Source organism: Pseudochaenichthys georgianus, chromosome 13 (genome assembly GCF_902827115.2).
Source record: "Pseudochaenichthys georgianus chromosome 13, fPseGeo1.2, whole genome shotgun sequence".
NCBI classification, from domain to species: domain Eukaryota; kingdom Metazoa; phylum Chordata; class Actinopteri; order Perciformes; family Channichthyidae; genus Pseudochaenichthys; species Pseudochaenichthys georgianus.
The window spans coordinates 37,454,985-37,472,119 of NC_047515.1; the positions used below are offsets into that span (position 1 = coordinate 37,454,985).

The 17,135-nt window shown below is 43.3% G+C and overlaps 1 protein-coding gene across 1 annotated transcript in view; it reads left to right on the forward strand.

Annotated features, from left to right (window-relative positions):
• The window catches only part of lekr1 (Leucine-, glutamate- and lysine-rich protein 1), a 97,944-nt gene extending 97,005 nt beyond the window's left edge, over positions 1-939 (forward strand). The window contains exon 12 of the mRNA XM_034096958.2: positions 476-939. Coding sequence (XP_033952849.1) covers positions 476-841 — 366 coding nt within the window. The 3' untranslated portion in view covers positions 842-939. The remainder of the gene's footprint in view (positions 1-475) is intronic.
• Positions 940-17,135: the final 16,196 nt, after the last annotated feature.

Sequence of the window (17,135 nt, forward strand, 5' to 3'; positions counted from 1 at the left end):
TCTGAAACTTCTCTGTGTCATAAAAACGGGGGTTTCTAAATGAGACGACTAAACGTCCTCACGCCAAACATTAGCCGCCTTTAGATTAGCGGTGGTGACGTGAAGTCATGTGAACGTGATGTAGTTCCTTTATAGCCTATCATTAGCTTTATCTGTCGATTGCATTTACGCTTCAAAAATCACAGAGTGGTGTTAATATGTGGAGATTATCCTGATGAGCAAAACGTGTAAGTATCATAAACATGTGTGCCAAGAGCTTACTTTTTGTGGAAGGAGCCTTTTATAATACTAACTTCAGAAGTACATCATCCCTTCACCACTCTATGTGCTTATTTCCCAAACCAATTACCCATTTCTTTAGACTGACAATAGCAGAAGTTGCCTGCTTTCACCTTAAAGGAATTGTATTATTGTTTTAGTAAGGTTTAATACACTAGATGACTTGCTGAAATACTACTCTCTAATGGCCCTCCAGGTGGCGTTACTCCAGGAGACGGTGAGCAGGGAGTGTGAGGAGAGGGGGGGGCTGACGGCTGCTCTGTCTGAAGCTCAGGAGGAGCTCCTGGGGCTGCGATCCCCAGCGTCTCATCAGCACTCCCCCAGATCTCACCTCACAGGGAGACTGTCTCCCCCGGGGTGCAGGCAGAGTCAGACCCGGGTGGCTCCTAATCGCTCTTTGAACTCCCCAAACACACTGCGACCCCCCCCTGCCGTCACAGACAAAGAGACAGGCCGGGGCACGGATAGAGGAGGGGCGGAGAGGAGCTTTCCGTGTTTGAAAAGTGGTGGGGAAAAAAGACGGGAGGGGACGCTGCCCAGACTGAAGCCAGCAGCACAGTGAAGTCAGAATATAGGACATTAGAACATAAGGTCAGTTTAGAGAGGGAGAGGAAGGGGGAATAAATGAAGGACTGTATGTGATTTAAATAGCTTTTCAAATAAAACACAATTGTAATGCTGTTTTGAAGTTTTATTTTGAAAGTATTTTCATATTATTGCTGTATTTTAACTGTGTTTTTATTCTTCCCTTAGAATTTAATAAAGCATGTAATTTAGGCAAATATCTACAGTTGCTGACAGGTGACAACGCGCTACAACGGCCCAAAACACTTCCAATAGCAGAAACACACTGCAGCTTCAGAAACGATGCAAATATAAAAACAGAAATGTGCCAGAACACATGCAAATGAAAACATCTTCACAAACCGTAAATATCCCTCTGAACACCTACTCTGAAAGTCACACACACACGCCAATCATATCTACACATAAACACACACTTTAACCCACTACTGGTAAACTCCTCGGACACACACACTCTCTGACAGACATGCACTTGTTTTCTCACAACCTCCTCTCACGCAGTCTCAGTGGCACGCACAGGATCCCACATGTACACACACATGTACACACACACACAGCTATGTCACAAGGGCAGGGCAGAAGGAGCATGACAGTACGTCCCCTGCTGCCACCCGTGGACACAAACAAAAGACAGGCAAACACAAAAGAAACTGTAAGGCAAGCACCCCCAGACACACACACACACACCCACACACACCCCTCAGGCATTGTGTGTTATTGACATCATTCACTCCGTGCAAGTTCTTTCCATTCCTCTCTTCCTCTCCCTCTACATTTGGGATGAATTGGCATGATGGGAGAAATGCATTAAGTGTGTGTTCAGCATGGAACTCATTTCCCCGCTCCCTGGCACACATGGAAAGCTTTTACTTTGACTTCCTCGTGTCCCCCTGCTTCCAACCCATCTGTGGGACAATGAGCGCAGAAAGGTGGGGCGATAATGATTTTATCCTGCCAACGTTTCCTGTTTTGCCAAAACACACACATATGGTTTACCTGCTTAAAAACCTGGAGAGGAATATCAAACAATCAACATGCGGCGCCATTAAAATCCAATGTTCTACTTGGAACATTTGGAAACATGTCAGTTTTTTCCTCACTGTCAGTTATTTGCTGATAAATGTGCTTTTTTATTAGTTGCATTCCTAATAAATCTCTCAATTAACAACCCCTAGCCACGCATTTCTGGAGAAAAACATTACAACACAGGTGGCATTTAAGTGTGCTTTGCAGCTGACATCTTGTTGCCTTCCTGTGTTTCACTGTGTGATTGTGTGTGGCCTTGTGTGTGTTTACTCATTGCACGAGACGTTGCCATGTGTGTGTCTCCAATGAGTGATTATATCCATCCTCACAGCACCACATCGCTCACTTTTAACAATCAAGTCACGTCACTGAAGGACATCGATTATGTGGGCATCACAATGTAGTGTGTGTTCTGTGTGTGTGAAGGAAGACATTGGATGAAGGTGAATGTTTGAATTTCCTAGTATAAGGGAGGTTAGTTTTCAATTTCATTTACCACAGCATATTACTAGACCGACTAGAAAACTGGGTGGGACTTTCGGAAACAGTTCTAAATTGGTTTGAATCCTACTTAAAGGACAGACACAACTTTGTTTCTATAGGTAAATACACATCTGAGTTGACAAATATGACATGTGGGGTACCTCAAGGCTCCATCTTGGGGCCTCTTCTCTTTAACGTTTACATGCTACCACTGGCTCAGATAATGAAAAACAACAAAATGAGTTACCATAGCTATGTGGATGACACACAAATGTACGTAACAAACTGAGCTGGAGAATTTATTCTTGACCTTACTATCTTGTTCTAAAGCTTTTGACCACATCACATGCTCTTCATCAGCAGATGAAGTACGCTCAGTTGTCGTTTAGCTGTTAGTGGATGGTGTTTTTTAAACCTTATTGAAAGTATTTTTCGTCCATTCTTGTCTTAGGAAAGCGGAAAAAAATTATTAAAGCTAGGGTCGGATGTAACTATATATATTTTACAAAGATTTTTGGTATTTGGTCAAATACAATACATCCTTACGGCAGCAAATAAATCCAATGATCTGACAAAAAAGGTGGTGAATGGTCTGCAAAGGCTCAAATCCTTGTGTTCCCATACAGTCTATGGTTCCCACCAGGAGTTACTCTCCCATACGGAGGGTGAAAAGAGGTGCTGCAGCACAGGCAGTATGAGAAATATAAAGAGCTTTTTGAACATTAAAGCATGGAGACATGTCACAGTTGAGGCACAAAATGTAAATATGAACCTGAACATCAGCATAATGGGGCCCTTAAAATAGAATAGACCTATCATTGATGTTGCCAACATCTGTTTCAGACACATGCTGACCTTCTGACAGCTCCTCACATTCTCCCAGCACATGACCCTCTGACCGATGATCTTTCCTTTTATACTTCCTCTCACCGTGACCTGCATTTCTGCTGTGGGTTTGAAGAGATAACCTCTTCCTATAGGCCTACCGTTGAGAGGCATTAACACACTCTGCCTGCTCATACTCTGCACATCAGTGTGTATGCTCTGACCACACACTCCTTCTGTCGCAAACCCCCTTCTCTCTCCATACATCTGCCTCTTTGTCAATATTATTTTAATCTCATTGGCCTTCTTTTATTATTCCACCTCTCTGACCCTGTAGCTGGAAAGGAATTCCCCCACAGCCTCTCCTCCTCAGCTTGATGCTCCTTCACTTTTGATTTAGTCATCTCTCTCTGTTCTCCCCCCTTCTGCTCTTTTTTCTGGGGCTTTTTCCTTTGCTCGTGCCCTTGCTTTGTAGCCCTTGACCTGGGGCCTATACTGCGAACCTGGTTCAACCTAACCTGGATATGTTTGAGTTAGCCGGTTGGCCTAATCCAAAACATACGCGCTCTCGCTAAACTGTACTACGACGCTGGTTATCAAGTGGATCGCTCAAGCCAGCCGTGTCCTATCTAGTTAGGTGCGCATTCACATGAAAGGGGTGGTATTTTGAGCATTCGACCAATCACAATCATGGAGAAGCGCACTGACAACGCAGCGTCATACTTCCTGAATGAAAAGTGAACTTTAATACTAGTCAAAAATGAAGAAGTTAAACTTTAAACATCCATGACTTAAACACTTTATCCAGGATAAAAGCCACATAGCTGCACCTGCAAGGTGAACACAGCTGGGAACAGAACAAGTGTTTGAATGCGTACATTAACAGGTTTATGATATCACTGCCCCGTCTAAAACACGATCTGACTTCAATTACATTTGTCTCGAGTGTTTCGTCAACTTATGTGTTGCTTAAAATAATACTTCTGCATACAGTATGTGACACTGTGAGTGTTGCACGGCCAGATACGGCTCAGTGATATGCCGCGGACTGTACTTAATGTACTCTGATCCGGTTACTTATGTTGTGGCCGATATTTAATTAAGCTTTCTTAATGCTAATGTTATAATAGTCAGATTGCTCTGAAGATGGGAGGTGATATTCTATTAATGTTCACGTTCACACAGTCGGTGATTTTTGCCGGCCGTCTTTCCTGCGACGGCAGTTTTTCTGTATTTCCTTTCTCCTGTAATATGACTTGATCGCTTTAAACTCCGCACACTGAGCTCTGATTGGTCAGCAGGCGGTGCTTTCACTGAGTTGAGCTCTTAGCCTGCAACCTAACCTGGTCCCGACCAGGTTAGCTGCTTAGCATATATTACCATGGAGATCTAGCTTGCTAAAAAGAGAACCAGCTTCGGATGACCGGAAAGCCGGAGTTTTCCCTGAATTTAGCCGGCTAAGCGAAAATCCTGCTTCGCAGTATACCCCCCTGGTGTCCTTCCTGGTGTGTGTGTGTCAGTGTTTTTTGAGGAAAAAGTGAAAATACTCATCCAATAATACTAAATATCATCAGGACAGTAACAACTCATCTGTGTACTACCAATGCCAAGAGATTTTGGTTTATATCTTCCACAGTATTGCTGTGTTTAACAAATATAGGTTATAGAGTGGTGCAGCAATGAGTCCTAAATCCCTGAAACGACTTAAATGCTGCGTTCAGACCGGATCGCTCTAGTCGCTCGAGTTTCACCGCGGCTGCCAGCTGTGTTTACTCGCATCATTCAAACAAGACGTGCTGGCTCGGGAGCTACAACTACAACAAAATGAACATATTTTACCGTGATTAAATTGTAATACACGTTTCTAAATTATGCCGAATTAACAACATACTGATACCGGTTAGTAAAAACCATGAACTAATGCTTTGACAAGTCTGCAGACAGACGGCAGGCGAAAAACCTTTTAAAATGCTTGTTTTCTGAATGGAGATTGGGTCGACCAGGCTAAGCTAACGTTGTATATGCTCACTCCACACTCACAACAACGGCCTACAGACATAAATAAACCAGCGACTGTATTCGCCATGACACAGACAGTCTGTGGTTTGTTCTTAATTAACTTTTGTACAGTTTCTGAACAGATATGAGGCAGTAGCGTAGGCAGAAATGTACTTTAGGTTGGGCCTGTAAAAAATAGGGTGGGCCAGATTTTTCTTCTGCGCATCAGAAGCTAACAACGATCCCTGCCGGTACCGGTGGCAGATTACTTTTAGAATACTTTCTTTTTCCATAACAGATGGGTATGTTTTCAAATCACAATGGAGACTCATCACGGAGGTGATGAGTCCGCCCACCGTGCACTTTGGGTCGGCCTTGGTCAAGCCCTTTTGACCCCCCCAGCCTGGTTCTCGTAAAAAACATTTGCTCAAATGACACCATGGAGGAATGTAACGGGAGTTGACAGGGGACTCTGCCTGCCTCACGAGTGCCTATTTTCGGACACTTTTTTTCACATTTCCCCGTTTTGTTTTTTGTTTTTTTTGGCTATTTCACCCGGTTTCTACCGGGGACTTTGCCCGGTCTCGGGTGTCCCCCCCACGGCCTGTGTCCGGTGCTCAGGCGGTCGGTTCCTCCGAACTGCGGGTTCGACTCTGATGACCGGGAGGGTGTGCTGCGTTGGGGTGGGGGACTTCCCCCACTCTGCGTGTCTCTTCCTTCCCGGGCCGGCCGATATGAAGCGTGACCAAGACGCACCGTCCAGGGGTCCCACGGGTCCCGCAGCGGGGTGGAGGTTCCCAGCTGAAACCTCCCCACCTCCGCCGCGGTGCACCTGGCAAACACGGTTGTTTCTCGAACCTTCCACTGTTGTCTAGCGGGTGTAACTAAAATACAAGATGTCGTATTTATATATATATAAATATATAGATAATAAGTGTCACTGCGATTTTATGTTGTATTAGCGTGCATTTCCTGTTTAGAAAGTGGCACTGTACTGATAGTGGTGATTTTATTTTGGAATTCTTAGCGTGCTGAGAGTGGAGGTGTCCTGAGACTGCTGCAGGCTCCCATGCTCTAGCTGCGGCCGCGGACAGTACACGACACGCCCACCTGACACGACACTACGGTGGCTGAGAAGGGTCTAGCTGCGGCCGTGAAAGTTGTACTTCCAAATATGGTCAGAAGAGAGCACGCCCAACACGTGAGATGCTGACGCAAGGATATTTAAGGAAACATGCCGTGTCTCAATTCAGGGGTTGCATCCTTCGAAGGGTGCATTCGTAGACCGCTTACATCACTTCCGCCGAAAGAAAGCTGTCCCAATTTTTTAAAAAGACGAGACCCCTCCGAATGCGGCCCACGAATGCAGCCTACTTTTCCCCAATTTGAAGGATACATCACCTTGGGTAACTTGGGTATCACCTGTCAGTTGGAAACGTGCAACAAGGCATATGACTATGCACGGAGAAGTGGGCTAGTCGGGTTTGACTGCGTCCAGTCCTTGACGTACAGCCCTCTGGCCACCAATTCACCTATTGTTCACGATGAAGGGATTCTCACAGACATGGTAGTGGGTTACTACTCTTAAAACACATACTACATAGAACTTATGGTACATGCAACATTTGTTTTGTGTGGTACTGTGTCATTCTGAATCGAGCCTGGATCATTTTTGGAGGAGTTAAACCGTGCATGTCAAAATAATGGTTGACTGTCTGATTCCCCTGGACACTGACGAGGACCACTCCTATAACAGGAGGCCTTACAGCTTCCTTCCTAAAGAGTCGGTTAGTGAATGGACACATTAAAGTGTACAACCCCTGATGCATATGATTTTATAATATTTGTTACGTTCCCTCCAAATCTAGGGGTACGAAGGGGAGTAACAAAATACAAAGATGACCAGGCACGAGAAAAGAGAGGAAACTGGTCTCTGAAGCCACGAGCAGGTCTTTTAATAGACAAAAAGAACACAGGCTCACCAGCCAATTTGCAAAAACAAACTTAAAGTAACTAGTCAGAACAACTTTCTTCTTAAAGAAAGTGACTAAATTAAACAATACACAACAAGGTCAACTGGAGCACATCTCCTAACAATTCACTACAACACAGGCCTCACACAGAAACAGAGACATGCAGCCAGAGGAGGAGAAGAGAGGCAACTGCAGCCTTCCTCAGGTCCTTTATGAAGGCCCTGATTGAGGATTGGGAGCACCTGGGGGAAAGGCTGCACCTGGAGACAATCAGGGAGAAAGAGAGAAACACACACAAAAGCACACACACACAAGCACCAACTGCGGCACGTAACAATATTACATATATGACTTCTTTATACCATCTTGTCTTGTCAGTGAGATGGAACTTTGTTCTCATGACCTCACCAAGAACATGAGTGAGGAAGCGCACCAAAGGCTGAAGGACTTGTGAAAGATTCCGAGGAGTTTTTAAATAGGCTTTAAACTCCTGCAGGTCAATATTTTTTTAAGTTGACCAGCTCTGATTTTCCACATGATGTTCTGTTCAATAAATGTTCATTGAGGAAAACGGTATCAGTGTCTTATTTTATATACATTACAGTGAATGCTGAACTTGCCGGACCATATACTAGTTGAAAGTACACAATGAAACACTGGCTTGCTTGTATAAAATCAATACAACTCCCACATGCCCTACCCCGGAATCTGCAGTCTTCAGACTCTGGCCCCCCGCACCAACCTGCGATCCTTCGGGGACAGAGCCTTCAGTATGGCAGCCCCCACTCTCTGGAACGCTCTCCCTGCGGAGATCTGCAACATCCCCACGCTTGACGCCTTCAAAAGGGCCCTCAAGTCCCATCTGTCTGCCAAGGCCTTTCGCCCCAAATCTATTTGTTGTTTTGTCTGACTGCCTTTTGTTATGTTTGTTTCTACTCCTGTTCTTCTTTTTAAAGGGACCTTGGGTCTCATGAAAGGCGCTATATAAATCCAAGTATCCAATTATTATTAATACATCCCATACATCATTGGAACGGTAAGAATCTCAGCTACAACACTGACTAAAGCCTTTCCATCTCCAGTATGCCTACATGACAAGCATCTTTATAATATACAGTAAACATATCTTTGACTTATTGCAAAATTATAAAATAAAATTCACCCCTGCTGTCATTCTGGCTTTCACTGTTCAAATGAGATGTCAACCATCAAAATTGGATAAGGGGTTCTCAAACTGATAGGTTATTAATTTATTTGCCTAATAGTTGCTTAAAATGCTACAATAACATTTGCAGTTCGTTTTTAATCTGCCATGTACGGTCTCTCAGCCACCGTAGTGTCGTATCAGGTGGGCGTGTCGTGTAGGGGGCGTGTCGTGTAGTGTCGTCAATTCGCTTTTAATCTGCTATGTATGGTAGTGCCTCTCAGCCACCATAGTGTCGTGTCAGGTGGGCGTGTCGTGTAGTGTCGTGTAGTGTCCTGTACTGTCCGCGGCCGCAGCTAGACCCTTGGACACCTCCACTCTGAGGACGGCCGCTGACGTCACTTCTTCTTCTGCTTTGGGTTTACTGGCAGGCTGCAAACAACTTCACGGCGTATACTGCCACCCAAAGTCCCCCGGAGTTGGGGACTGGCTTCAGTAGAAGCTGCTAGCGTCTTCCGAGTAAATTGCCAGAAGCGCCGACACCTCCTCATCACTCCGACGCTCCCATGTTTTATTTTGTGTTGCCATAAGTTAGTCTCTCTCCGTTGGTGCGCTGGGCTAATGCTGATGCTAATAATGATGCTAATAATGCTAATGCAAGCAAATAAAATGGCGGCTTCACACAACTTTTCGGAGTTTGACGGGGCGTGGTTTGCAAATCGCCCAGCCAATTACAAATTGTTAGTGTGGCCGACACACCCACAAACGTTTTTCTCCCCAGGAATGTCCCTGCTCTCTAGCAGGAACTATCTGTGGGTGAAAAGGTTCACGCAAACTAGGTTCTAGTTCCAGATCTTTTTGGTGTGAAAGCAAAATTCCAAGAACTATCGGAACTATTCCTGGGAAAAGTACTCCGGTGTGAAAGCGCCTATTGCTATTGGTCGAGGGAGCCCTTGTGATGCTAACATCCTCATTGGCCTACAAAAATATATCATCACTGCACCACTTTTTAGGAGCTTTGTGATATTGCACTTTGAGGAACATTCTTGACTGTTAGCAGAGTTGGGTGTAAAGCGTTACTATAATAATATTACTTTTGTCGGTAACGGAGTAGTGTAACGCGTTTTATAATTCAGTAATCACACTACAGTTACTAACATTGCCCCGACACGCGTTACTTCGTTACTTTTATAAAATCAGTCATAATCACACTGACAGACAAGAGGGGTTTCCGCCGCAGGTTTATATGTAGGCTCAGTGCTTGAATTGGGTCGGTACTCACCGGTACGCAGTACTGGCACTTCTGATTTTTACCCATGTGGTACCGGCACGTCATGCCGGCGGCACGTCATGACGCGTGACAACAAATATGCCCAGCGTACCTAGATGTGACGCGCCACAGCGATAGACTAAAGCAAAAAACACATCACATAACGTTAGCATTTCGAAAATGTTAGCGTGGCTTAATAATAGTGCGAAAAGACAGCGGTTGTCGCCGGACAAGGATTCCCTCTCTCCTTTCCTGCTGAAAGATGGTGAGTGTACTCAGGGACGAGGAGTCATTTAACCAGCCGCCAGTAGGAGTCAGGCTTTACTTTCTTTTATATCCATAAAGAAAAAGTAAATCTGTTTACAGTTGTTTCATATGGATGTTGAGAGGTATCCATAGATCTCTTCATTTTGCTCTCAAAGTGCACCAGATTGATGCATCTAACTTCAATATTTAAAAAAAAATCTTCCCGGGGGAGAATGCCCCCGGACCCCCCTAGGGTAGGGTGTCAGGTCCACTCCCCACTTATAAAAATAGCACTTTACCCCTGCACCCCTTCTAATCTCAGATGCACCCTGAGTCATTTTGTTTAAGTACAGTGAGCCTTTCTAAAATATACAGTAAAGAGACAAACCCACAGCATTATAGGATATACTATGACTTTGAGCCAAATACTTGTTTTTGGGCTGGATAAATAAATTGACTTGAAACAGTTGCTGATTTAGAGTACTGGCACCCTTTTTATTCCAATTCAAGCATGTTTATGTTTATTAAGGATCCCCATTAGCTTTTGCTCTTGACAAAAGCTACTCTTCCTGGGGTCCGACACTGGCATCAAGCACTGTGTAAGCATACGTAATCTGCGTGATTTGCGCATCCACATCTCCACGTGCAGTGCTGCATCAACATGGCTGAGTCAGCGATAACTTTCGAGGGGTGGAGGTATGCCCATTATTTTGAGTTTGTCCGAAGAATACAGGAATGTGACGGTGAGGTGCAAACTGTGTCCAGGCCAGAAGCTGTTATCCACTGCTGCAGGGACGTGCAGGTACGGGCTAATGTTGCACTGGCAACAGCCTGTTTGGCCTTTTTGGCTGACCTGCCCCTCTGGAGAGAGCGAGAGTTTGTTTTTCTTTTTTCTGTTGTGGCCGAATCAACATGATAAACCCACAATTAGTATTGTAGCGTCTCGCTGCGGGAAACACACTTTGTCAGCGCTGTCATCTGCCGGTGCGTTAAAACCACCTCAGTGTCGGATTTTGGAAACTTGATTTTGAGTTGTCTCATGGCAGTTAGGGTATAAGGGACAAACCAGGGGACTTTACTTCCTTTGTCGGAGGACTGCAGGTGACGAGAGGGGGTGTAGGGCTGAAGGAGGTCAGAGATGTATGGAGGGTGGAGAGATTTGTAACTTTGTACTGGATGCGTGACTTGACCGGGAGCCAGTGAAGGTGGATGAGGGTAGGGGTGATGTGTTGCCAGGGCTTAGTGTGGGTGAGGAGCCTGGTTGCAGAGTTCTGGACGTACTGGAGCCTGTCCAGGGCTTTGCTGGTGACCCCGAACAGAACTCCATTGCAGTAGTCCAGACGAGAGGAGATGAAGCTATGAATTAATATTTCTGCAACGGGGTCGGGGAGAGAGGGCCGGCGGAGTCTGGAGATGTTTCGTTGGTGAAAAAATGCAGTTTTGACAGTTGACCTGATGTGGGAGTTAAAGGTGAGGCTCGAGTCCAGAGTGAACCATGAGCTCTGTTTTGTTATTGTTGAGTTTAAGTAGATTTTTTGACATCCAGGCTTGGATGTCGCGGAGGCAGTTGACAAGTGACAGTGGGGGTAGCTGGGATGATGGATTGGTACTGATGTAGAGTTGGGTGTCGTCGGCATAGGAGTGGAAGTTGAGACCATGCTGGCGGATGATTTCACCGAGGGGGAGCATGTAGATGTTAAATAGAAGGGGGCCGAGCACCGAACCTTGCGGCACACCTTGGTTGACAGGGGCTGGGGGAGAGCTGGATTTTCCGATGGTCACAAACTGTTGCCTGTTGGAGAGGTAGGAATGGAACCAGGAGACGGCTGTACCAGAGAGGCCAAAGTAGAGGGATAGACGGTTGAGTAGGATAGTGTGGGAGACTGTGTCGAATGCGGCGGAGATGTCCAGGAGGATAAGGATGCTGACGAGGCCTGAATCGGCGGCTATGAAGAGGTCATTGGTTATTTTAATAAGGGCCGTCTCTGTGCTGTGGTTGGACCATCTCTGTTAGTAAGTTATGGAATACTAAATAAATAAGTAATTAGATACCTTACCGTTACTGCGCTCATAAAGAATGATAAGAATAAGAATAATGCGTCTTGAACTGGTTTCATTAATTAGTGTCTTTACATTTCACAGACTGTTAGCTTGTTGTGGTAGGCTGGTAGCCTATTTTATTAAAGAGCATATAAAAAGAAAGACTTGTGTTATGTCTTCCTTAATGCAATAGTAATTGGGGGTGCAAGTGGAGTCTCGCAGAGGCAAAACGGTGGCGTGCTTACACTGTAGGTGCGCCGCAGTCTGCGTGATCTGCCTGTAGGGAGGGGCGGGCCGGCCCTGCGAGTAAAGTAACGAGTTTTATGTAGAGAGCAACGGAGTAGTATAATATATTACTAATATGTAATATATATTACTTTTTTTTAGTAACGACCCCATCTCTGACTGTTAGTTGCTAAATGTCTGTCTAATTGTAAAAAAAAGCTGACAGTTGACAATAACAGGAAGAAAGAGTTTAAAAGAATAAATAAACAAATTAACTAAATAATGACCAACATAGAGTCCTCTTACAACATTAACCAAACAAACCAAACAAACCCACGCACAAACATTCATCTTTACACACACGTAAAGACACATTTTGGAGTGTGATTTCCTCGCAGTAATTATCATAGCAGGGCAGGAATACACACCTGTCCTTGGGGAATCTATGCAACTTGCTCGTAAACACACACACACACACACACACACACACACACACACACACACACACACACACACACACACGTGTGTACACACAACTAAGCCCTTGTTCGTCACAGGGCGTCCCTGAACGCCTCTCTTCTGCGTCGCTGTAGACGTTCCGGAATCCTGCCGTCCCGTGAGCCCTCCCACACCCCATAATTAGTGTCACCCCGGCAACGAGAGAAAGAATGCTCAGTATTCTTGTCGTCCTGGTAACTGCGTAAGTGTGGAGGCCGGAGGTGCCGGCTGTACTGTAGGTGTTTAATGACGGAGACAATGAGACCTCAGTGTGTGTGTGTGTGTGTGTGTGTGTGTGTGTGTGTGTGTGTGTGTGTGTGTGTGTGTGTGTGTGTGTGTGTGTGTGTGTGTGTGTGTGTGTGTGTGTGTGTGTGTGTGTGTGCGCGTGTGCGCGTGCGTGCGTGCGTGCGTGTGTGTGTGTGTGTGAGTGAGAGAGATAGTGTGTGTGTGAGAGAGAGTGTGTGAGTGAGAGAGAGTGTGTGTGAGGGGGGGTTTCTGTCTGTGCCACAGAGCCTCAATCAGGGTATGAAAGTGGACCCTTATGCCATGTTTGCATGATTACAGCTATTGCTTACAACAGCTTTAGACACATGACCTCAGGAACCATGGAGGGATTAAACTGTTAGGGGGACCCGGGGCAATAATTTGCTCCTAATGACCCCCCCATTTCCACTATGTGAGTTGTGTCTGTTTTATAATGTCGTCCCCTCTGAACACAGCAGAATACAACTCCACCTTATTTCCCTGTTGATCCAGTAAAAAGTATTTTTGTTGGAAAACTGGGGCAAGGGCTCAGGATTGCTGTGTGTGGGTTAGTTTGTTATGATTTAATAAAAAACCTTATGCAATGATGCAGTGTTGTGGTCAAATTATAAATCTCAAGCTGGGTCAATGTTTTGTTACACACAGTTTAATTAATCTTTTGGATTTTTCAGTTTTTTTGTTGTAAAGATGATTTAGTTGAAGTTTTTACCTCGAGCACATATTGTAAATAAACAATCTGAAAGGTTGAAATCAATGTGATGAAACTGCTCGTTGACACCACTAGGATTACATTAGATTCAACTTTATTTTCATTCAACAAGTACAACGAAATGCAGTTTGCATCCGACCAGAGTCTAAAGAGTAGGCAGTATCAGGTATACAGTATATTTCACATATTGATAGCAAACGTGAGGCAAGGTACAGACAATTGTATATCAATATGAAGAATATATTTACAGATAAGGTGCAGGGTTTAGGCAGAAACTGGAAGGACGTGGAGCTTCACGTATCACTTTTAATTTTAGGAGCTGAAGGCCAAAATGTTAACTACTAAATATTCAAATCGGCCGATAATAATTAATCTAGAGCCTTTACGCTCCTAAGGGACAGGGCCTAGGTAATAATGCATGATCCGGGACAGTTTGTATTTTCCTGTAAAGGTGCAAATTACCAAACAAATGTGCAATTAGTCAAATTACCTTGCTCTCTTTACCTATAAAGTCTAACAAGTCTAACAAGCAAAAAAGGAGTTTTTGAATGTAAATATTTAAATACACACATATCCCTTAGGCGTACAACACATACAGAAATACATGCATTAGTATAGGCCCATAAGTCACTTTGAGGCAGTTAAACTGGGTCAAACACTGCAGAGACTCCTGCTGTATCAACACGGTCAGTGAACGTCTCAGGATAAACTAGACAGCCAGGTGCTTCAATTTGGGGATCCTGATTATCGGAAACCTCAACTGGTGTGTCTCTGGTTCTCTCTGCTGTTCGGTTTAGAGTACTGCAAGGCTTCAGGCTATAAAATCCTGTGGGCTGACAGAACAGAAACTGAACACAATGTTCTAACTGTTACTATGAACCTGCACCTTCTTGGACATGTCGAAAAAACGACAACATCTTAAAATTAGGCCCATAATTTGTCTTAAAACAGGTAACCATTTCCTACCTTCCTTGTAATCTGTATCTTTAAACGGTTGAACCGTAAAATTACAAAGTAGATATAATTTATTTCCTGTGAGTTGTGTGTGAATGACGCATGCTAATACTGATTTCATAATGATTAATTGTACAAATCTGCCAAGCTGCTGCTCTCTGACTTTATTTCAAATGGCGGAAGGATATGTTCTATAAGAGAACAGTCAGGACTTTCCCGTAAAGTACGTCATCCATCGTCATCGTTGGTGGTGAGCTTTATATAGTCTATGGTGGTGAGTCGCCTCCTTCTGGTGCCTTCGTGTAACGTCGGAAATCTTACTAACAATAATACATATGTCCAACTAGATATTTGTTTTGCCTACATTTTTCGTTAACGTTAACTGGAAGTGTATATGGCAATATTGCTATAAAATAACTAAATACAACTGAGCCTCCATTTAACAACAACCAACCACTTGTGTCCTAACATTTGAAACAAAGATTGAAACATCATAGTTATTTTTATATTTTGTATGGCTGCATGATCAGACGGTCTGTGATGTCTTATTATAGTCGTGAAACAGTTTTGGCCTGCAACTTATTTTTTTATTTAAGTGTTTATTACTTATTCCTTGTCATCTAACATCTACTTCAGATGTGGGGAAACTGAGCTTTCGTTGAGCAATTGAAGGAAGCATTAGATCAGAAAAATAAACAGCAAATATAAACATATCTACAGTTTAAAAAAAAACATATATCCTAAAGAATGCACAATATAAAACATTCTGGATACATGAATGTTTTGTTAAACACTACAGCAACAGAAAAATAGACATATACTACAGAAGCAGAAACATTTCAACCATCTTTGATGCAAATATTGCTGCATTTTTTTTGTTGTGATTATAGTTTTCTTAAAAGACAAATGCCTCGTAAGGTAACCTATTTGGTAATAAACCAGTTTCTGATTCTGATCCTGACACATATACATAGTATATAAATCACAGATGTGCACATACAGTATAATACACTGTAGTTTGTCATATACATTTGGTGTAAATACATGGTAAATACTTGTCTTTATTATTTGTCAATGCTAAATAGTTTCTTAAAAATACTAATAATGTTTTTAGTCAATAATTTCTGTAACATGATTTTGTTTTATAATAACTGTAGATATATTTTTATTTTTCCGTTTTATTTTATTATGTTTACTTTATTCCACCTTTTAAATATGTTATGCCTGAACAGTGAACAGGCTTATAATATATATAATAATTTCCCAATTTGGGATCCATAAAGTATATTTCTATTTCTATCTATCAAATGCATTTTGTAAACTATCTTTAATATTTGTATGCATATATAAGATAAGATAGAGCTTTATTGTCTCCCTTAGGAGAAATTTGTCTTGGGCATCGAGATAATACACATAAAACATTCAGGTCAATCATTCATAGATACAGAACAGAGATCACATATAACATGGCAAAGAAACAAACAAGAAACATACAGGTACAGCACTTTCCCTATTGCACATATCTCTATTGCACATACATAATCAAATTGCACTTTCCCTAATCTATTCATACATAATCAAATATTGCACTTTTCCCTATTGCATTTATACATATAGGCCTGTCTGACCAAGCTGTTGATTGGTTTGCAAACTATCTTTCAAAACGCAAGCAATGTGTAAAATTCAGCAGTCTCTCCTCAAGCTTTCTTAATGTGCCCAGAGGCGTTCCTCAAGGTTCGGTCTTGGGACCGACCCTTTTTACTATTTATATAAATGATGTGGGTCAAAGTATTGACGCCTCTGTACATCTATATGCAAATGATACTGTTGTGTACTGTTGTGCTAGCACTGCTGCCCTTGCATTTGAACGTCTGCAGTCTGCTTTTGACACTTTTCAGTCACATCTGTCCCACCTTAGGTTGGTGTTAAATTCAGATAAAAAGACAAAAGTCATGTTGTTTTCCAATAAGAAAAAGTTACCAACTGTTATTCCCTGCATCATGTCTGCACAGCATAACCCCATTGAAGCTGTTCACACCTACAGATACTTAGGCATCACCATAGATGAACATCTCTGCTTCAAACCACATATTGACAATCTCTTAAGGAAATTGAAATTAAAACTGGGATTCTTTTTTAGAAATAAGGCCTGCTTCTCCACAAGTGCGAGGAAACGGCTTGTAGCTGCTACATTTGTGCCGCTCTTGGACTACGGGGATGTTGTATCAGCTCACTCCCTTCATCTGCTGGACGCTGTTTCCCATGGGGCTCTGAGGTTCATAACCAACTGTAAACCCCTCACACACCATTGCACGCTGTACGCTTTAGTCAACTGGACATCATTATCAATGCGCAGATCAATGCACTGGTACAAACTCATCTATACCGCTATGCTTGGACTGCTGCCCCTCTACATATCCACTTACATATCACACAAACAGTACAGCTATAGACTACGATCTCAAAATGACATCACTCTGTCCGTCCCCTCAGTACGCACGGTGCTTGGGGAAAAAGCCATATCATACTCTGCCCCCTCGACCTGGAACACACTTCAGCAGGAACTTAAGCTGACCACTTTGATACCCATCACGGATTTTATACTCATTTTAAAAA